General features: G+C 38.0%; 1 protein-coding gene across 1 annotated transcript; it reads right to left on the reverse strand.

Annotated features, from left to right (window-relative positions):
- Nucleotides 1-238: 238 nt before the first annotated feature.
- On the reverse strand, nt 239-21,381 carry kif22 (kinesin family member 22). The gene is made up of 13 exons (XM_051667785.1): nt 21,236-21,381; nt 20,787-20,982; nt 16,377-16,504; nt 12,260-12,414; nt 11,709-11,918; nt 7,920-8,313; nt 7,520-7,640; nt 6,852-6,972; nt 3,952-4,135; nt 3,493-3,578; nt 1,600-1,821; nt 1,281-1,340; nt 239-984 (listed from the first exon to the last, which is right to left on the reverse strand). Exons 2-13 carry the CDS (start codon nt 20,978-20,980, stop codon nt 955-957), a joined length of 1,905 nt encoding a protein of 634 aa, XP_051523745.1. The 5' UTR covers nt 20,981-20,982; nt 21,236-21,381; the 3' UTR covers nt 239-954.
- Between the last annotated feature and the right edge of the window lie 1,781 nt (nt 21,382-23,162).

Raw genomic sequence — 23,162 nt, forward strand, 5'->3', positions numbered from 1 at the left:
AACATCTTCCATAGTCCAAAAGACATTTGTCCTGATCATTTCAGTCTGACCTTAAAGGAGTAGTTCACCCAAAAATTAAAACATTAAATTTACCCTCATGCCATTCCTGACTTTCTTGTTTATGTGGAACACAAAGAGACATTTCCATGAGCATCTCAGTCTGTCTTTACAATACATTGGCAGTAGATAGTGGCTCACTTCAAAAAGCTTTTTGCACTACATGAGGGTGAGAAAATGGACAGTGTTCAATCTGGGTGAACTTCTATTGCTTGAACAGTTTGAGCGGCACTTTTTTGTGAGGATTTTATGAATCTCAATTTAATCTCTAATGTAAAAACAGACTTCACAGAGGCTGTTATTGAAGGATGTGACCTATAAAAACTACATTGGACATGACAGCATACCTGCATCTGTGGAAGCACTACAGTGGCCAAAAACTACCTGTGTAATTCTGAAGCATTGAAAGCGGTAAAAAAATAAAATACCCATTTTCTGCATAAATTAAAAACCCTTGACAAACATCATGGATACTACGCAATAAGGGGTTTGAATGTGGATGCTGAACCCGGGAGACAAACAGGGATTTTATGAACAAAAGTGATGCTGTTTAGCAAAGAAAAAAATTGACTTATAAAATTACATATTAAATATGCATGCATTGCACTCATAAGTCAGTTGAAATAAATGGAGCCTCATAATTATGTGATGGAATTTATTCGTTTAAAAAAAAAAAAAAAAAAAAAAAAAGTTTAAAATTAAATACTAAAAAGGAAAATTTTGCAAGTATGCAGGAAAAGATAAGAGAACAACAGCATAGTTTACACAGGAGCTTAGAGAGGGAAGAAAAAAAAAAACTGTACAACAATGTTACACACATTAAAAAGTAAATATAAAATATAAAATAAAAAGCATAAGTGTACAAGGCCTTCTCTTCTGATACAGCCCCTACACACCTCACTTTCCCATACTGCTGAGAATATTGGCCTGGGGAAAAAGAGAGATTGTGTGATTTAAAAAATAATAATAATAATAATTATAAAATCTAATATTCCTCAATTACATACTTTTGTGCCTCTTTCAACACATTATTAAAAGATCTATACCAGACAGCAACTTATACAGAGAGCAGTCAGCAAGAGTTAAATGAGGTAAAAGGTATAAGAACTCCCTTTCTCATCCTTACAGAGGTATATATATAGACTTTGGGTTAAAATAAATTAGTTATCGGTATCGGCATGTTTACAAAAATGTTTTCAAGCTTATAGATGGAAACAACGTACCTTAATGAAGGAAGAGAAACGTTTAGCTGTAATGCCTTCAATTTTCTTCAGGTCCTCCACCTATATATAGACAAGAACATGACTGTCAGGATTTAATTTAATTAACATCTATGAAGGTGCCTCTGGCCATGACGCATCTCAAAAAAGGATGAAACTCCCTGCGTTCTGTTCCGTTCCATTACTTGCTCCAAGTACATACACACTTTAGCAGCAAAACCATTATGCTACTCCTCTGTGATTTCTACTCCTCTTTAAACCCATTTCACTCCCCAACTCTAGTCAGCACCACTGCAGGTGGGGTGATCTCTGAGGACTATACCTCTGTGAAGTCTCCATTTATTTCTCTCCAGCCCATGATCAGCTTGGCCTTCTTGTCTCCTATAAGCTGCAGGCTCTTGAGCTCTTTCAGGGAGCCCGAGTTCAGTGTTTGCAGGATTTTCTTCCTGGACTGCTCCAGTAACTCTGTATCTAGACGGGACTCCCAGTTCACATCTGTAGTAGAGGGAGGGTCCACACCTCCGTTCTCCTTACCCTCACAAATCTAAATAAGAACAATGAGTAAAATCATCACAAGGTAGCTGTTTAAATCACATTAAACATGGTTTATCCTCTTGACATCAGAAATGTGTAATGTGTCACTAGGCTGATCTACGAGTAAGGGCTTAAATATCATGTTACCACTTATTTTCACATATCTTATGCAAAAACATTTGAAACTGTGTGTAAATACACACCGTATATACTAATATATATTACACACACACACACACACACACACACACACACACACACACACACACACACACACACACAGCACTTTATTAGGAACACTATAGTAATACTTAATAGGTCAGTGTTCACATGATTGGGGGGGCCTGGGAAGCTCAGCGAGTATTGATGCTGACTATCACACCTGGAGTCGTGAGTTAGAATCCAGGGTGTGCCCAGGTCTCCTGAGCAACCAAATTGGCCCAGTTGCTAGGGAGGGTAGAGTCACATGGGGTAACCTCCTCGTGGTTGCGATTAGTGGTTCTTGCGCTCAATGGGGTGCGTGGTAAGTTATGTGTGGATCGTGGAGAGTAGCATGAGCCTCCACATGCTGCGAGTCTCCGCGGTGTCATGCACAACGAGCCATGTGATAAGATGCGCGGATTGACTGACTCAGAGGCGGAGGCAACTGAGATTTGTCTTCCGCCACCCGGATTGAGGCGAGTAACCGCGCCACCACGAGGACCTACTAAGTAGTGGGAATTGGGCATTCCAAATTGGGAGAAAAGGGGATAAAAAAATTAAAAAAATGACATGATTGCATCATGCAATTTCTGCAGATTTGTGAGCTGCACATTCATGCTGCGAATATCTGTTCTACCACATCCCAAAGGTGTTCAATTGGATTCAGATCCAGTGACAGGGAAGGCCACTGAAGAACAGTGAACTCATTGTCATGTTCATGAAACCAGTTTGAGATGACTTTTGCTTCGTGACATGGTGCATTATCATGCTGGAAGTAGCCATTTGAAGATGGGTAAATTGTGGCCATGAAAGGATTGATTGTGTGCCAAGAAAATATTCCCCACACCATTACACCACCACCACAGCCTGGACTGTTGACACAAGGCAGGTTGGGCCCATGGATTTGTGCTGTTGGTGCCAAAATCTGACCCTACCATCTGTGTGCCTCAGCAGAAATCGAGATTCATCGGTCCAGGCTCCCCCCCCAAGAGATGGTTATGTAACGCAACAAACTATATCGATATAAATGGTATTGTCTCATCCTATATCTCGTTTGAAAATATATCGATATATCTTTAAAAGTCGATATACCACCCAGCCCTAACACACACACACACACACTTTTGCTGAAAGTTTCATCTGTATTTTCTATAAACATTTTTTAACAGTAAAAAAAAAAAAAAATGTAATATGGTTAATTCAATTCTAACAAAAACAATCATTAAAATACAGATTTTAAAAAGGAAAACTCACATTTGTTTAAGATTTAAATGGTAGTTAAAAATAAGCTACATACACATGGTATTTAAGAGTCCTCCACATGGGTTGCCAAACACTTACAATTAAGTCAATCGACTGATTGATAGTTTAAAGAAAATCGCCTAAAATTTTTTAAAATTGATTTCCCTAGTCTAACATCAGCATTTATCTATGAAAGTCCTGTATATTGCAACATGTGAGCATGAGAATGTACACTGACCTCAGCTTTGACACGTTTAGTCTTTTCCCGAGTTTGTGAGGGTTTACACACAACAACAGACTGTAGTAAGGGCTGCACCTGAGAGACTGACACACGTGTATAGATGACAAAGGGAGAGAAAAATCATCATGTTAAAACCCCATTTTAAACCATTTTGTTTTGAGTTCACACTAAAAACATTTTCCCACACAAAAAAAAAACAAAAAAAACCCTGCAGTGCACCAGTATCAGTTCCCAAGGCGTGTGCGAGCGAGCGAGCGAGAGAGAGAGCACGCTTTAGGGGGAGGAAAGGCATAGAAACATGACAGCAGCATCTCCTCAAATGCAGAAAAAAAGCCCTTAATAAGCCTCTGAAGGTTTGAGGAGGTTTCTTTTGCAATCACATATACTACATTTGGAAAGAACATAAAATACTAATGTGTTTTGTAAACAAACAAGGATAAAATGATCATGTCTTACTCTGTAGTGGTGTGACGACTGCCTGCTGTTTGCGTGGTTTGGCTGCTGTAGATTGTTTTCTCTGTAGTGGGAGAAGATCGGTCTTAAAAAGAAGACCATCTTTGGACTGTTTCTCGGTCACTCCATTCTGATTATTAAGCATGTTTGCCTTGTCCTCCAACTCCTTCTGTTTCTCTTTCAACATCTATGGAGAGAAAAGCACAAAACATTTTAGAAAATATCCACTGACATTGAATTACACCAGTGTCCACTTAAACTTGGTTACGGTTCATGTGGACTCCAGTACAGTTCGCAACTGGTTTAAGTAATCCAGCCTAATTTGACAGATTAACGGGCAAGCAGGAATGCTTGGATGCTTTCCACAGAAATTGCTTTCACTGGCCAGTGAATTTCCTTGACTTTGTGAATTTTCATGATTGCTGGAAAAGCTATTCCAGATAGACTGCAATTTCCAGTCAATTACATATTTTAAAGCTCAAATCAACAGCATTTGTGGCATAATGTTGATTACCAAAACAAAAAACAAAATAAAAACGTGTCAATATAAAAAATGTTATTGGATCAGATATGTACTGGGACTAAAATTAGCCCAAAAGAGGGCAAAGGTGAAACCAAATGGAAATATTAGCTAGTAATTCTGCTTTGCTAAAAATAGGGGATTATGTTAATACATATGGTGCTTACACACAGTCACCGATTATATCTAAAATATTTGAAATTTAAATATAATTTTTCTAAAATAATGTTGTCTCGGATTACATTTAAATATTCTTTTCAAACATACATATATTTATTGGAAGTGCATGCACTGCATACCGCAGATTCAGCCAAACTCATCATACAACACTGTGGCTGCTAGTGTGCAATCGTATGTTAGAGCTACTTGTGTGCAGTGAAGCAATTTCAGGCAGTTCATGTGCTTTGTTGCTGATAACGTTTATATTCTGTTGCTTTTAAATGAAAATATGATGAACAAGACACTCAATGTACCTGTTATATATAATTTCCCCCATAAGATGTGTCTTTCCATCCATTTTTAGTTTAATAAGAGACACGTTTTTTACATATTTCAGAAACACGATAATCCCATATCCCATAGGGAAATCGCACCGTGAGTGTTGGTAATATTCACACATAATTTATAAAACATGATCAAGTTAACAAATAAAAACATGACAGTTAAAAATCAAGCATTTTAAAAAAAGAACAAAGCATCACGGTTGATTAAGCCAATAAGCATTAAGCTGTCACCAATATCGTTTCCCATCTTGCCTGACTCAAAAGACTACAGCCACCTCGCGGGAGATTTTTTGACATACGTCATCATGACATCACAGCAGCTCGGACAGATTTCTAACCGGCACGCACCTGCCAGTGATCACAAGTGATCAGTTCTGCGCAGAACTTGCCAATATCAAACGAGCCAAATGTTTTAAACGTGATTTCGTCATCATGCAAGGGCATATCGCAATTTCAATCCCTAATGCTACATTAACAGATATCATACCAATGTCTCAGAGGCCAATGTTTGCAGGTTTTAAAGAGTTTTGGATGGTTTTCCCTCAACATGTACTTACTGCAAGTGCTGATTTTTCCACATTATGTGAAAATGACAATGAAAAAAAAAATTACACATTCTTAGGAGTGCCAACCCCTATTCATCATGTGGCTAGTTTTATTTCTGGATTATGCTTTTCAATTCACAAATTTTTTTTACAGAGAGCCGTCTCCCAAAAGCACATGTCCATATTTATTACATCCGTAACCCAAGTTAATTTCCTGATCTAAACAAAACTAGTCAAGTCTGAGAAATACATTCTACCATACATTCTATTGGGAGCCTGCAAAGACATGAATTATACATCAATAGCAGTTCACTTCCGCGTTTTGATAGGATTGCATTCACATCAGCAGCGAACCATACTGGAGTTCACATGAACTGTACCCCAGACCACCTTTTCAAGCGGACTCGGGTGAGGTTTGTGGGTGTGCACCAGAGTTTAGAAAACATCTTCCAAATGAACCTAACTTTGATGTCATTCAAAAATGTGTTTATAGTTATTCAGTCCAAACACAGTGAATTTTAAAAGGAATAGTTCACCACAAAAAAAATAAATAAATAAATAAAAAAAACCTCACCATCTCAGATGTTACTCAGATTACTTAATTTCTTCTGCAGAACACCAAGATTCCTCACAGTGCAAGTAAATGGATACCAACATTTTGAAGCTCCAAAAACAAAAAACACAATCACAGCATAAAGTAATCCATAAGATTCCAGTGGTTAAATCTATATCTTCAGAAGTGATATGATAGATGTGGATGAGAAACAGATCAATATTTAAGTCCTTTTTTTAATTTTAATTCTCATCCCCGCCCAGTAGGTGGCGATATGCATGAAAAATAGTCAAAAATAAAAGAATGTGAAAGTGGAGATTAAACTTAAATATTGATTTTTTTCCTTACCCACATTTATCATGTTCTGTATTTAAACACTAGAGTCATATGGATTACTTTTATACTGCTTTTATGCGCTTTTGGAGCTTCAAAAATTTGGTACAGTGTGAGGACCTACAGAGCTAAAAACAAATTCTAAAAATCTTTGTTTCTGCTCCGCAGAATAAAATTATAAACATCTGGGATGGCATGAGAGTGAGTAAATAATGAAAGAATTTTCATTTTTGGGTGAACTTTTTCTTTAAAATAATTTACATTTTTGGCCCATTGTGTTCAGAATATTCGGTTTCTGCCAAGAATCTTCATTTTAGTGCATCACTAAATAAAACAATACAATGTGAGAAGAGCCCCATGAGGGCAGGGGGTGGAATGGAACTTGTATTCAGACCAAGCAAATGTGAAAACCAAGTGTAACCATATTGAGTTATATTGCCAGTGCATACCTGAATCTCTTTGCGGGACTGGGCCACAGTTTTGAGCAGGTTGAGTCTCTCTCTCTCTGCTGAGCCCATCATCATCTTCTCCAGGGCAATCAGTCTGTCCAGAACTGATGAATCTGGTGAACTGAGACACATTTTAACTTTCACACAAATATTTGTCACGATCAGATTCAAGCACATGATTTTGATCACAGAGCACTCACGCTGTTTTCAGAATCCCTCCCTGTGTCATCACTTATGAATATGAGAGTGTTAAGATAGAGATGGTTAAATCGAATCTCATTTAATCACTGTTGGTAAGTTTGGTCAATTCCGATGAATCCGTTCAAACGGTTCATTTTAATAAATTGATTTAAAACTCGGATTAAACAATTCATTTGAGACATTACTCAATGTTCATGGAAGTCCCTGTGTGGCATCTTTATGTATTAAAATGTAAATATGCTAGTAAATACATAAAATATGAATAAAAATTTATATAAACGATATGCAAATATGTCCTCCCTATTAATGTCCCACAAGGCACACTTAGCCAGTGGTTTTTCATTACAGGGAGAAACTTCCTTTGAGCACCAGCTACCAATTCATGGTCTGCTGCACAAGATCAAGACCTGTTAAAGTGCTCATGATGGCATAATCTAGTTTACCTGCTGCAAGATGAGCTATCTTACCTGTGTGGTTGTGTGGGTGGTGATGGGGAGTGCTCAGCTTTCTTCCCCTCCTTTGACTTCTTGTTCTGGGGCTCACAAGTACCTCTGGCCTCCTGCTCCTCTCTGGCTCTCTTGCCAGGAGCTAAGAGAGGAAAGACTGCTATTATAAACTAGAAAATTAAATTTCATCAAGTGTGTATGGGACTTTTGATCGTTAGCTATGGAAAACCACTGGTCTGATTGGTTAGAAAAGATATACCAACCCAAGTCAGAAGGCTTGAATATCAAGTTTGGTGGATGCTTAGTGTAGAATAATATTATGTTGGCTTTGTCTAGCCAACATAATCATCCAAATAAAAATAAAGTCCCAAATGTTGCACAACTAGTCTTTTAGAATCATTATTCAAGCATTATTCCTCACCAATAACAGGGGCCACCACAGTTTCCCTGACAAATGGCCGATTCACAATCTGCTTTGACTTAGCAGCAAAGTTGAGGGCGGAGAATGTGTCAAAGTAGTATCTGTACTCCGGTGCTATGTTCGTGATCATGACCGAATGAGCTGAACCTCCCAGAGAGTCCTGCAGCAGACGGGTGAGTTTACTGTCTCTGTAGGGCACACGGCCCCCGGCCCCTGCGTTCAAAGCATCCACCACTTTACTGAGGGTGAAGAGGGACAGATTGATGGCTCCACTCTCTTTCAGACGAATGCCCTTGTTCCCCGTCCGCCGATTGTCCTCTGAACCAGCAAGGTCAACCAGATACAGCTTTCCTGTTTGTTGTCTGTGTGGTGGCCCGAGCTGAGATTTCACTACCTAAGGGCAAAAATGGCCATTTTATGGGTTTAAATTGAGATTGAAATATATAGTTCATATAAAAATAAACTGATTTACTCTCTCTCATGTCGTTCCAAACCTTTAGGACTTTTTCTGAGTATGAACAAGCTACTTTCATGTTTCTTACACAAAACTAGCACCGGACTTCAGAACACTTGGAATGACAAAAGTTGTGCACTACTTCTGCATCCTTTTTAAGCTTTAAAGCTCCAGTCACCATCATTCATTGCAACTGCATGGAAAAGAGTGACTAGTACATTCTAAATTTAGCAAAAGTCAGTAATATGGGTTTGGAACAACATGAAGTCATGAATCTTCATCTTTCTGGGTAAATTATTCCTTTAAATGGCTTTATAATTCTATTGTGGTTACATTGGCCATTTACAACTGGTAACAAGATGCGATTTTGGTCATCTGATCACAAAATGCACGTGGAAAAGGGGTTGTGATCGGATCACTGAAACCACATACGGAGGAAGTCAAAAACAAATGTGACATAGCATTTGAGGTGTAACCACTTATCCATCCCGAATGCATCCCCAGACAGCAGCAAAGCACCACCCCTCACCTGTCAATCAACCACTACACTATAAACAAGAGTTTAAACTAGGGATGCACAGATATGAATTTTTTGGCCGAGACCGATTTTTAATAAACTACTGACTTATATTTATATATAAATATATATCTTATATTTATAGTTTTGCTCAGAAATTATATTTAAAACATTTTCAAAGAGGTACAAAAGCATTTGTTCTTACAAACCATTCCGTTAAACATGGATTGGATCTGTTGAACACATGACAGGCCAAAATTGTAAAGAGAGCCACAATCTGCCTGCCAATTCAGAGTCTGGGGACAGAGCTTCAAATTCTCTCAAGATATAATGGGAGAAAGATTTAAACTTGGTATTGGAGGAGGGCGTGTGGGCTAGGATTCTAAAAAGCATCAAGTCTACATCTAGAGATGCAAGGGTCCGTCTGACGCAATTTAAGATTTTGCATCCATTCTACTGGACCTCCTCTAGATTGTATAGGTTGGGTCTTAAAGACACACCCACCTGCTGGCAGTGCCAATCAGAAGACGGGGACACAACATGTTTTTTGGGGATGTGTAAAGATCCAAGAATTTTGGTTGGGGGTTCAGAACTTTGTGTGAGGTATTGGACACTGAATTTTCATTTAGCCCCAGACTCTGTATCCTGGGTGATGGGATGACTCTTGAAATTGGGGACAGTTATTTAAAAAGTTGGGTCCTAGCCGGAGTCATGATTGTTAGAAAAACATCCTCAGGGGATGGAAGTCGGCTGGGGCACCCCCATTTAGGGAGTGGTGCGGCGAGATGGCGCCGTTTGAGGAGATGTTTTTTAGAAGGCTGGGGAAATGGGATTTGTTTGTCATGAAGTGTGTGTGTGTGTGTATGTGGGGGGGTGGGTTGTTATTTGGCTTTTTTGGAGGGTTCTCGGGGAGGGGCTGTGGAGAAGGATTTGTAGTTTAGTTGGGTATGTGTTTTATTGATATTGTTTGAATTGATATCTTTTTATTTTGATGCTCTAGTTGTTGGTGACCACAGTAGTACGTGCTTGTGTCGGGGGGAGGGGGATTAATCTGAATAATTGATTCTGTTTTTTATGTTGTGTTTCATTGCCACAATGAAAGATAAATAAATGATAAAAAAAAAAAACTAAATATTATAGCTTGATGATTGATGTGAAAAAGGTTATTTTGTACTTCTGTTTTTGCAGTTCAAAACAACAGAATGCACATTTTACATGTTTGTTCTGTATATAATAGAATATCAAAAATTCATATCATGCACATGTTGAGCAAATCCACAGAAATGTTAACCACAACATGGAAAAATAAAAGCTATCAAAAAGGAACAAAATGCCCCTTCAGGTTCTTTCGTGGTGTAATGGATAATGGAAAATGCCATCGAGACCGCTATAGGGTGCCTCTTGCTTACACAATGCTGACTCAAGAGCTGATTGTAGTCCATTTTTAAATGCAGCCTTTCAAGCTTTTGTAGTCGCACAAGACCATATTGCGATTTCAATCTTAATCAATCATGCAGCCTTAATTGATACCATACCAATGTCTCAGAAGTCAAAGATTGCTGGTTTCAAAGCGTTTTGGATGGTTTTACCTCATCATGAATAGGTAAGTGCTGCTTTCACAATGGTCACGTCTGTAACAAAGTTTTTTTCTCAATCTGAGAATGAGAAAGAATACAAATGAAATATTACATGTTCTTAGGAGTGTCAACCCTTCTAAGTTCTGTGGCTCTCATTATTTCTGGATTGTGCATTTGAATTCAAAGAGTTTTAACAAAGTGTGTTAATAATTAACTATAAATGAACCACTGGTTTTTCATGCTTAAAACCAATTTGCCGATGGTTTTAATTTGGTCAATAATTGGCCAATAAATATCGGTGGCCGATACATCGGTGCATCCAGGTTTAACCGTCTGATCGGAAAATTTGAAAAAGCGGATACATACACAAGCACTTCAAGGATCTTCTTCAGTGTGTCTGATATCAACATGGAGGGACACAGATGACAAGCACACAGATCCGAAACTCAGGTTAACAGAATTCTGCTTGAAATGTTGCGTTTGTGCTTAGATAAAATTTCAGCTGCATCTGGGAGAAAGTGCACCTTTTGCACCTTTGCGCTTTTAGTCTTATAGGAATAATTTCTTTTGGTCTATCATCATGCAGTAACACACTGACATGGTAATTGATGTAGGTCGCCATGAAATCAGAGACCCTTCCCTTGATATCTGAACACAAGTGCTCACAGGAGATGAATTTGTGACACATGTTAATGCCAGGTGGAAACAGGAATGTGTCTCGGCTGACCGTGTGATCGGATCACTGAAAATACATCTTAATACCAGGTGGAAACAGGGCCTTTGAGTGTTCTCTCTCAAATATAACCAGCAGACAAAATCAAGTCCGTGGTTTTGTTTTAGGAAGAGATTTCATTTCAGCACCAGCTACCATATCATGGTTCACCATACAGAGACCATGACCTGTTAAAGTGTTAATGAAGAACTTAAAGGAATAGATCACCAAAAATAATAATATACTCACCCTCATGTTGTTCTAAAACCATTTGACTTAATTTTCTTCTGTCGAACCCAGAGAGATTTTAGGCAGAATGTTAGACTCAATCACCATTCAAAACAATTAAAATGAATGGTGACTGAGACAAACAACTCGATTTTGTATTTGTGTTCCATGGAAAAAAAGTCATGGGTTTGGAATAACATGAGGATTAGTAAACAATGACTAAAGTGAGAATTATTTTTGGGCAAACTATTCATTTATGAACATGTATAAGGATGAAGAATAAACAACTGCAAGTTCAGACCTTCATGAGGAGGATAGCATGACTGCGGCTGGAACGCTGGTTTAGTTTAGTAGAGGCCGTGGTGCGGTTCAGACTCGCAGGGATGAAATGAGTGTCAAAGTCAGTGAAGGAGGAGAGGGCAGTGTGTGTTAGCCCAGGAATCAGGATGTTCCTGTCCTTGTCTTCACGAATAGGCAAGTCTTGGGAACCTGGGGACAGCAGGTCCAGCACCTACAAACACAAAGTGCATTAGTGTTCTGGAGTGATGGTCCACTGAAATGGGGGTTTTCACATCAATTACATATCAATTAAGATTAGTGACAGACTGCAATCGGCCAGTCTAATCAGTCTGCTAATATCCGATACCATTCCATTGTCAACACTTTTTTTTTTTTAATACAAGAGTAACAAGTCAAAATAATTTGAGGTAATCAACATTATGCCACAAATGCTATCAAATAAGCTCAACTTGTATTGAACCAGGAATATTCCTTTATTCCAAAGGTAAAGCCTTTAATTATGAAAGGAAAACATACTGATCAATCATAATTAATGACATGCCTTATGAATACCTTTTCATTGTAGATTTCCAAGTAGGACATCCCAACAGAGTATTCCCATCCATCCTGCTCCTTTTCCTGTGCTCCAACCAGACTAAAGACCTCTCTGACTGCTCTGGGAATAATCCCTGGCTGCTCTTGACTGCCGAGCATAGTGTGGGTCTTTCCTGTAGGGAGGCATAAATAATAATATTAATAATAATAATAAATAATAATAATATATATATATATATATACACACACACACACACACACACACATACACACACCGATCAGTCACAACATTAAAACCACCAGCCTGATATGGTGTCAGACGGCTGGTTTGAGTATTTCTGTAACTGCTGATCTCCTGGGATTTTCACACACAACAGTCTCTACAATTTACTCAGAATGGTGCCAAAAACAAAAAACATCCAGAGAGCGGCAGTTCTGTGGATGGAAAGGCCTTGTGAATGAGAGAGGTCAACAGAGAATGGCCAGACTGGTTCGAACTGACAAAGTCTACGGTAACTCAGATAACCACTCTGTGCAATTGTGGTGAAAAGAATATAATCTCTGAATGCTATTCTGAGATGCGGGTTGGTGCTGTTTTGGCGGCACAAGGGGGACCTACACAATATTAGGCAGGTGGTTTTAATGTTGTGGCTGATCAGTGTGTGTGTGTGTGTATATATATATATATATATATATATATATATATATATATACACACACACACACACACACACACACACACACACACACAGGGTTGGGGAGTAACGGAATAAATGTAACGGGATTACGTATTTAAAATACAAAATATAAGTAACTGTATTCCACTACAGTTACAATTTAAATCATTGGTAATTAAAATAGTTACATTCAAAAAGTACTTTGATTACTGAAGAAATTACTTCGCATTTATTGTCATTTGTTTCATTTAATATTTAGTCCTTTCAGATGGAAAAGTGTGTGTGTGTGTGTGTATATATAAATGCGATCCAAAGTGCATTTGAACAGTGGTGAAACACTTTCTTATGATGTGTTACATTCATACGAGCAGACAGAGAATACATTTGAAGTTTAGAGCAGAAGAAATAGAAATAAACCTTGTGTAAATTGTCAGCTTTATACTAAGCTAAAATGCTATTTCTAGCCATTTTACATGCACGTTACCAGACACTATCATATTTTATCAAGAAAATTCATGTTACATCATAATTTTTTCTAGTAAGAACTTTGATATTAGGGCAAAAATCATATTCTTGATAATTTTTGTATTGTTTTCCTGTAAAAATATCTAAAAATCCTTAAAACAAGATCAATTTGATTTATCTTGTTTTAGAAACAACACTGCATAAGATATTTAGGTTTTTCAGAGAATGTATTTTTAATAGACTATTCTGTTTAGTATCAGTCAAATGCTGACTACATTAATACTGCAGAGTCAAGATAAACAGATAAGCAGCGGTGTTACACCGTATTCTGCTGTACAAATTCAGGGGAAACTTTCAACGGTGGAAAACCCGACTTATATTACATTTTGTAAATTCAATGTTTGGAATTGTTCAGTTGAAAGGGGTACCAAACTGTGAATCCTGAACAAAACAGTTTGGTGAATACGTTTACTCATTAGCTTCCACTCAGCTGGCAACAATGAAAGTAGCTACGTGCTTAGCTAGTTAGCTATAAGCTCGTTTTCATGGAGAGTAAAAGACAGACGTTTTATTTTACTTTCCAGCATTGTCTCACCAACTAGATAACATAGCATGAAATCAACACTCAGACACATTCCACCACCGCACCGTTGTCTGCTGAGCTGCAAAAAGATGCTCTGATGTTTACCTTTCAATCTGCTACATTACTGACTGCACTGACAAACTATAGCTGGCTAACACAGCAAACAGACATGAGTGACATGGTTGTCAGGGACAAGGTTAATGTTATATTAGTTATATTGAAAATTGAAAACGATGGGGTCATTTTTTAAGTTTCCAGTATGTATTTCACAAACTAGTTAACTTAACGAGACACTGCTGTACTCCGCCCTGTCTGCAGGGCCACCGTCATCTCAGAGTCAGCTCTGTAAACAATGCAGTCGTAGCACGCTCTGCTGGATAAACTACGCTATGACACCAATTCTAAAGCATTGTTTTCTGCATTTTATGTTCTGGAAAAAAAAAAAAAAAATTTTATATCTGCGCATATCGGTAAAATATACGCCGATACCGATATATCGGTGAAAGGCTAATATCGGCCAACCGATATATCGGTCGGGCACTAATTTTTAACATTGTATTTTGTCTTACTGTACTGACAGTTTTTATAGTCAAAACAAGTGAAAAAATCTAAGTAATCCAAAGTATTTAGAACACATTACTGACCCAGGGTACCTGCAGGTTTGAAGGAATGAAATGTAAGACTTAAGGTCAAATAAAAGAAAAATGTAAGACCACTTTCGCAATAAAAAAAAAAAAAAAACACATTAATTCATTAGCTGGTAAATACAAAACCACTGAGGCTACTTGAATGTCTCTGGACACGTTTTTTTATTTTATTGTGCATTTGTGTGTTAATAAGTTAATACAACGCTAAAACTCTAAATGAAATCATTAAGAATGCATGTAGCCTAAAGTATATAGCCTATATTGTGACCCTTCTCTTTTGTCACTTGCTTTCCAGCAAGACATGACGCAATAGACCAATGCTTCAGCAACGTCACCGCTTATGTCAAACACTGAAGTGGTGGCAAAAACCATGTGCAAAAAATAAACTTTTGTTGGATAACATTGTTGAAAAATTATTCCGAGGGCTCTAGTTGGCTGCTGTGGCTTCAAGATCATCAACAGAGCCGACTGGACTGAGGAGATCATTTCAACTAACAACTTTGCAGCATAAATTTATAGCGAACATGATGACATGTTTGTTATTAACTCATTTCATTTTAGTACTTTTATCGCTAAGAATATGTTTGTATTTATGATGGTTTTGTGTCATCCTTTAGTTTAATCCTCTAATCTAACAAATCAGCGGGCTTTCTGCCACCACTTACTGTAAACAAGAGGATTGGTCTACAGACCTTATTCACAGTAGTGCCATGTTTGATTTTTTTTAATGGGAATGGAAATGAGGCTGTGAGGGATAGACTTACCATTTCTTCAATGGCATGCATGGTGTAAATCTGTAAAAAGCTCCAATATCTCATCTGATTTTCCACAACTCATGTTGTTTGGAGTTTTTTGTCTACTGAGTGTCCTTGAAGATATTTTTTCAATGTTTTGTACACGGAACGATCCAAAAACACTTTAAACTGCAGTACATCTATCCCGCACAGCCTTGTTGTCACTGTCATTAAAAATATCGCTTGCTGTGAATAAGGTCTAGCATGTGCTGAATAAAATTTTTTTATTTGTGATATTTCACTCAAAAATGAAAATTGTCATCCCTTACCTTCATGCTGTTGCAAACCTGTATGACTTTCTTATTTCAATGGATATCAAAAGGAGATATTAGGGAGTTTCAGTCACCATTCACTTTCATTGAATGAAAAACAAGATGCAGTGACCGTGAACGGTGACAGACTAAACGTTTTGCTTAACATCACCTTTTTTTGTTCCATGGCAGAGAAAAATTCATACAGACTCAAGGGTGAGCAGTGATGACAGAAATTTCATTTTTAAATGAACTGCCCTTTAACTGCCTGTTAAAGTATGTTAAATGTATCTGCCAAGAAAAAAAATCTCATCAGTTACCTTAAAAACACACCTGAGGTGTAAGGTTTATTAACATCTCAGGGTGTGCATTTTCTCTCATTATTACACTTCTCTTGAATACTCGATTTTGTTAATCGCAAAATAAACCCCTTCAGTGTAATACAAGACCCTTCCGCTTCACGTCGGGGTACTGATCACCCTGTCGGGGTTTAATCTGCTAAAATAAATGGCTGACTGTACATCATCCCTTACATAATTAAATAAATCTTAAATCAAAAGGTACTCAAACAACCATTAAAAGTAAAGCTAAATAAAATTAAAAAAAACATGAATCAAGCTCTCTCCAAAAGGCAAATTTCAAGTTACTCAAAATGGTAGATACCTAATTGATTGAAAATCTATAGGACAGAACAACTGAAAAAGTGTGTGTGCCATACCTGCTCCAGTGGGTCCATAAGCAAAGACACTGGCATTCTGTCCATTGAGGATGTGGGGGAGAATGGGTTTAACTGACATCAAAAATACTTCCTGCTGCGTGGTCTGTTCACCATGAAACACATCAAACCTACAATCCAAAATACAATTCTCACCCCAGCTGAACACACTGAATAAACCACTGTTACAGCCCAATGAGCAGAACTAAACCCAAAATAATAAAAATTTGTTGAGTTCCAAGTTTAGGTTAATTATCAGTAAGGATAGGATAATAAATATTTGGCCAATATCAATTTGCGTAAAAAAAAATAAATAAATTGTGTGTTCTGGATTGGTTAATAATTAGGGATGGGCATTTTCGGATAAATTTTGTAGTCGAGTTGATGCAAGTTAAAAATAACATGTATGACACGTACGTGAAATGTATATTTTATTCACAAACCTTACCAAGACCAGTTTCAAAATAAGAAACTTCAACAAACTATGTTTTTCGTTTGGGGGGAATGAATTAATAAATATGGAAAAAAAAAAAAAAAAGAAAAAAACATTTGCACTCACCTGGAGCTTACATAGAAACCAACACTGTCAGCATGAGGGTAACGGACATATATCAAATTTGAGTCTACATAAAGGCCATCACATTTTTATAATTTTACGTGCATTATTCTGAAAAACAAGAGGTGAAAGTTGGCTTTTTATAAAACACTCTGTCGGTGTTCAGAGACTTATCGCACATACACACATACTGGTCTGATAAGCTTCACGTATTGGTCCAGATTTTTTCCAACATAAAAGTAGATCCTCGTCCATCGGTTTGCATGACTTCAACAAGAACCGAATACCAACTAGAGTATAATTAAATAAGAATCAAAATATTACAAGTATTGCCACACTTGGCTTTGAAAGCACAGATGCCATCATACAGTGGATTCAGAAAGTATTCAGACCCCTTCATTTTTTTTTCACAATTTATGTTGCAGCCTTATGATAAAATGCTTTGAATTATTTGTTTTTTTCCACATCAATCTACATTCCATACCCCATAATGACAAAGCAAAAAGATTTTTGATAACTCTGCAAATGTATTAAAAAGAAAATACTGAAATATCACACTGACATAAGTATTCAGACCCTTAACTCAGTTGAAGCTTAACTTAGTTGAAGCACCTTTGGTAACGATTACAGCCTCAAGCCTTTTTGGGTATGATGTGACAAGCTTTTCACACCTGGATTTGGAGATTTTCTGCCATCTCTGCAGATCCTCTCAAGCTCTGTCAGGTTGAATGGAGACCATCGGTGGACAACCATTTTCAGGTCTCTCCAGAGATGTTCGATTGGGTTCAAGTCCGGGCTCTGGCTGGGCCAATCAAGGACATTCACAAAGCTGTCCCTAAGCCACTCTTGCATTGTCTTGGCTGTGTGCTTAGGGTCATTGTCCTGTTGGAAGGTGAACCTTCGGCCCAGTCTGAAGTCCTGAGTGCTGTGGACCAGTTTTTCATTAAGGATATCTCTGTATTTTTCTGCATTCAGTTTTCTTTCAACCCTGACCAGTCCCCCCAGTCCCTGCTGCTGAAAAACACCCCCACCGCATGACGTTACCACCACGCTTCACTGTTGGGATGGTATTGCGCAGGTGATGAGCGGTTCCTGGGTTCCTCCAGACATGACGTTTGGAATTGAGGCCAAACAGTTCAATCTTCGTTTCATCAGACCAAAAAATCTTGTTTCTCAAAGTCTGAGTGTCTTTTAGGTGCTTTTTAGAAGAGGCTTCCAACTTGCCACTCTGCCAAAAAGGAGTGTTGCAGTGATGGTTGTCCTTCTGCAAGTTTCTCCTCTCTCCACATATGATCTCTGGGGCTCAACCAGAGTGACCACCGGGTTCTTGGTCACCTCTCTTACCAAGGCCCTTCTCCCCCATTGCTCAGTTTGGCCGGGCGACCAGCTCTAAAGAAAAGTCCTGGTTGTTCCAAACTTCTTCCATTTAAGAAATATGGAGGCCACTGTGCTCTTGGGAACCTTCAATGCAGCTGAACATTTTTTGTAGCCTTCCCCAGATCTGTGCAATGACAAAATCCGGTCTCTGAGTTCTGCAGGCATATCCTTTGACCTTATGGCTTGGGTTTTGCTCTGATATGCATTTTCAGCTGTGAGACCTTATATAGACAGATGTGTGCCTTTCCAAATCATGTCAAATCCATTGAATTTGCCACAGGTAGACTCCAATCAAAGTGTAGAAACATCTCAAAGATGATCCAGAGAAATAGGATGCACCAGAGCTAAATTTCAAGTGTCAGGGTCTGAATACTTATGACAGTATGATATTTCAGTTTTTTTCTTAATATATTTGCAAAGTTATCAATTTTGGTTTTTGCTTTGTCATTATGTGGTATGGAGTGTAGACTGATGTGAACAAAAAAAAAATAATTTAAAGCATTTTAGCATAAGGCTGCAACATAACAAAATGTGAAAAATAATGAAGAGGTCTTTATACTTTCTGAATGCACGGTTTCTTCTCTCATCCAGCACCTCAACCAGCGACATCTCGCAACAAAGCGACACGATCCCACTCATTTTCAATGAGAGTAGAGCGACTTCTGGCGACATGAGCTTTGATTCATACGTTGATAGATTGTTCATCTCGTTCATGATATGATGCATTAAGCACTGCTGCAGGTTATATAAAAACACTCTCCCCAGGGAGCCTGGGTAGCTCAGCGATTATTGACGCTGACTACCACCCCTGGAGTCGCGAGATCTAATCCAGGGCATGCTGAGTGACTCCAGCCAGGTCTCCTAAGCAACCAAATTGGCCCGGTTGCTAGGGAGCGTAGAGTCACATGGGGTAACCTCATCGCGGTCGCGATTAGGGGTTCTCGCTCTCAATGGGGCTCATGGCAAGTTGTGCGTGGATCACGGAGAATAGCATGAGCCTCCACATGTGGAGTCTCCGCTGTGTCATGCACAGCGATCCATGTGATGAGATGCGCAGATTGACTGTCTCAGAAGCAGACGCAACTGAGACTTGTCCTCCGCCACCCGAATTGAGGTAACCGCGTCACCACGAGGACCTACTAAGTAGTGGGAATTGGGCATTCCAAATTGGGAGGAAAGGGGATATAAAAAATAAAATACACTCTCACCTGCAAAATGTTCATGTTTAAAAACAACAGAACTGATTCCTTGTCAAATTAGAATGATATTAGTTTTACCAGCATTATAATCTGTAAACAGAATTTCCATAGCTACTATGGCCAGACATGCAGTCCACCAATAACATTAAAGCGACAGCAGTAGGAACGCCCACCAGCGCAGAATTAGCGACACCAAGCGACAGTGTTGTTTGAGGTGTGAACAGGCCTTTATTCAGTGCTGCTCACAGCAGGAAAATGCGGAAATGAAAATGTGATATTCGAGTAGCATTTTTAATTTTACACTAGCTAGTGCAGAACGATTACTCGTGCACATCCTTATTAAGAACCTCAAGCGACACTGCGTACACATGCATGGACATTGTATTTTGGCTTCGCTATGAGCAACACAATTTTAACACACTGATCTCAGTTCAGAAGTGCTGTCAGTAAAGGGTTCAACTTTATATCTATAGCTTGGTAATATTAAAAAAATTTCACAATTTAGTCCCGCACATGGGTTGACATTTTTCCTCCCCATATTTACTCGACGCTACTAGAAAATGCACACAGCAGTCACGGTCAGGTCTCAGGAGGATAATATAAATCTAATATTTTATCCAAGAAGGATAAACAAAAAGTGCACAAACCTTGTACAAAAAAATTAAACTCTCAGATTATCATCTTTCAATACTGACCCAAGCAGATGAGGTGACAAAAGCGCCCCAGACATTTAAAACGTAGATAGACGTAAATGGAGTGTGTTTTTTTAATATATTTTATATGGTTTGGTGTGAAATTCAATTCCACAAGGAAAATATTGCCCTTTACTAAAAAGTTGGTCTCTCACAATGATGAAGAGAGAAAAATACAAATACATAAAAAAATTAATAAATAAAAACATTAATGGCAGATACGGGCACAGATATATCATGAATGCATTATAACAAAAAACTGACCTAAAATTGGAACTCAAATTAAATAACCGTTTCCTGTAATACAAAGTAAACAATAAACACCCCATAAGTACAAATGAGTATGAAATGTCCATGCATGTATCTCTCCCTGATAATCCAAACAGGCACAAGAAGAGCCAGTGGATTTCTTCAAGAGAAGTTTTATTTCAGCACCAGCTAACAAATCATGGCCTACTGCACTGAGACCAGGACCTGTTAAGATGCTTTAGGTCCTAAAGTTTAGGACTAATGGAGAGGAAAAGATGCAACAGAAGAATTATTAATGCATTATTATTACTGCATGTGTGCACATGCAGTAACTACTGACTGGTACTGAAGGGTCTCTGTGGCGTTCCTCCAGTTGATTATCTCCAGCTTCTGTGGCCCCAGGCCCCTGACACAGGACCCTTCTCCTTTCTCGTCCTGTTTGTCCATGTAGGGTCTCAGCCGAACCGCCACACGAACTCGAGAAGTCCGTTTGGATCCAGCAGCGGCATCATTCACAGCGACCCGCTGTGCCATATCTTACATAAGAGACATATGATCAAATAAATGTACACGAACACAAAGAAAGAAACCTTGTCTTGTCAAGTAGAACTTATTTTACGTGAATATGCAATATAAACCTGCTATAAACACTAATAAAATACTTATGTTCTTAGAATAAAAAGACTACTTCTCTGCGCGAGCTGCTCCTGAATTAAATGACTGAAGCATTTCCTTTTTTATCGAAAGCCAAAACACAGGCACTGTACATATAAACGACATCAAACTTGCCTATTGAGTAGCGAAACTGTTTATCCAAGTATTGATTTATGTCGTCTGTCCTTCGCTCCAGCAATTTAAAGTCTTTAGATATCGAAATGTTTAATAATCAGCTCATCCAAACGACGTTCTCAACAATGGCGCGTGTTGCCACAAGTACGGTTATTTTCAAACGATGATGTCTCCGCCCACTTTCATTGATTTTAACCAATCAGCGCGTCCAAACCCATGCGATCACCGTCTTCTTTGGGGATTTAACGGAGGAATGAAAGTGTGCTTAACTGCCATCATCCAGCAGCGGCAGTACGATGGCATCACACCATAGAAATACTACACCTTTATTATTATTATTATTATTATTATTATTATTATTATTATTATTATTATGAACATAGAAACAGTACAGGGGATGTACAGCATGAGGCCAGCCTTTTATAGTTAATAAATTATTAAGAATAAGGCACTTAAATGTACAATATAAAAATAGATACATTCAGTTTGTTAATACACAAATAAGAGAACATAAAAAAATAAAAATAAAATAAAGCCAGCTGAAGACAACACATTCAAGCAGTTAGCTTTCTAAAGAGTCCATCATTATTTTCAATAAGAGAGATGTCTTTATCACTTTCTTGTTAGATGGAGAGCATAGCGAGTCATAAAATAATTTAAAATCAGTATAACAGTTGGGTTTTGATGCAGCAACTTTGCATTAGTGTATATGAAATTGTCCACAAAGTGTTAACACTTTTAACATGTCATCCAATTTAAAAAAAACAATACTGTCATAACCTCAAAAATAAAAAGTTTGTTATAATTTGAAAAAACAAGCACTGACACCTCTTTCCAGAAATCCTATATATAACCACACTCAAAAACAAATGTAGGCCTAGTACAGTTTTTAGGTTAGAATTACAAAATGTACATTGAGAGACGTCCACTTTAAATTTAGTAAGAAAAGAGTTACATGGATAGTAATTATGTACAATTTTAAAATACATTTCTTTCACTTTGTTAGGCAACAAAAACTATTGATATCAGTCCAAATCTTATTAACAGAGAGAAGTGGATATTCCAATTTCCATTTGAAAAGTGCTTTAGGTTGACAGCTTTTATTTTGGGCAAGGTTCTTCCTAATCAACATTTGATATTAGAAAGCTCCATACCCCCAATATATAATTTAGGTATTTCACAATTTAAGAAGCTATAGCTGCATTGAGATCTGACCAAGTGCAACAACTCTGATGAAATGCATTTCACCACACTTGCATAAACTCTAGGTGAAGTATCCACTCCTGAAATGTCAACAAATTCTCTATAGGAATAAAAATCACCATTGTTTTTTTTTTTTTTTGTTTGTTTTTTTTCAAATCTAAGATGAAAATTGTATGTTGATCAAACCAATCCTTTTTAAACATGGTCTTATTTCTGAGCTAGGCATTCTGATTATTTCATATTATACTCCTGTGGGGGGGAAAGTTATGACTGAAGGTGATTTTACAGGCTGCCAAAGCTTGTGTATGGAAGTTAGCGAGTTTATTACATCAGAAATTTTAAACCACCATATTTTCCAAAAATCAAGTTTGGTATACAAAACCATAATAAGTGTCCATCTGCTGCCAGGCAATGTTTAATCCAATTAATCTTAAAAACTTGATAGAGTACGAAGTCCAAAGCTTTAACACCTCCCTGCAAATTGCTTCTGTATCAATATCTTTCTTTTAACATATTCAGTTTTATTTTTCTACAAAAACTTTGAGTTGGGCCTGGGTAACTCAGCGAGTAAAGACGCTGGCTACTACCCCTGGAGTTCAATAGATCAAATCCCAGGGCGTGCTGAGTGACTCCAGACAGGTCTCCTAAGCAACCAAATTGGCCCGGTAGAGTCACATGGGGTAACCTCCTCGTGATCGCTATGATAATGTGTGGTTCTCGCTCT

Source organism: Myxocyprinus asiaticus, chromosome 32 (assembly GCF_019703515.2).
Source record: "Myxocyprinus asiaticus isolate MX2 ecotype Aquarium Trade chromosome 32, UBuf_Myxa_2, whole genome shotgun sequence".
Classification (NCBI taxonomy): Eukaryota; Metazoa; Chordata; class Actinopteri; order Cypriniformes; family Catostomidae; genus Myxocyprinus; species Myxocyprinus asiaticus.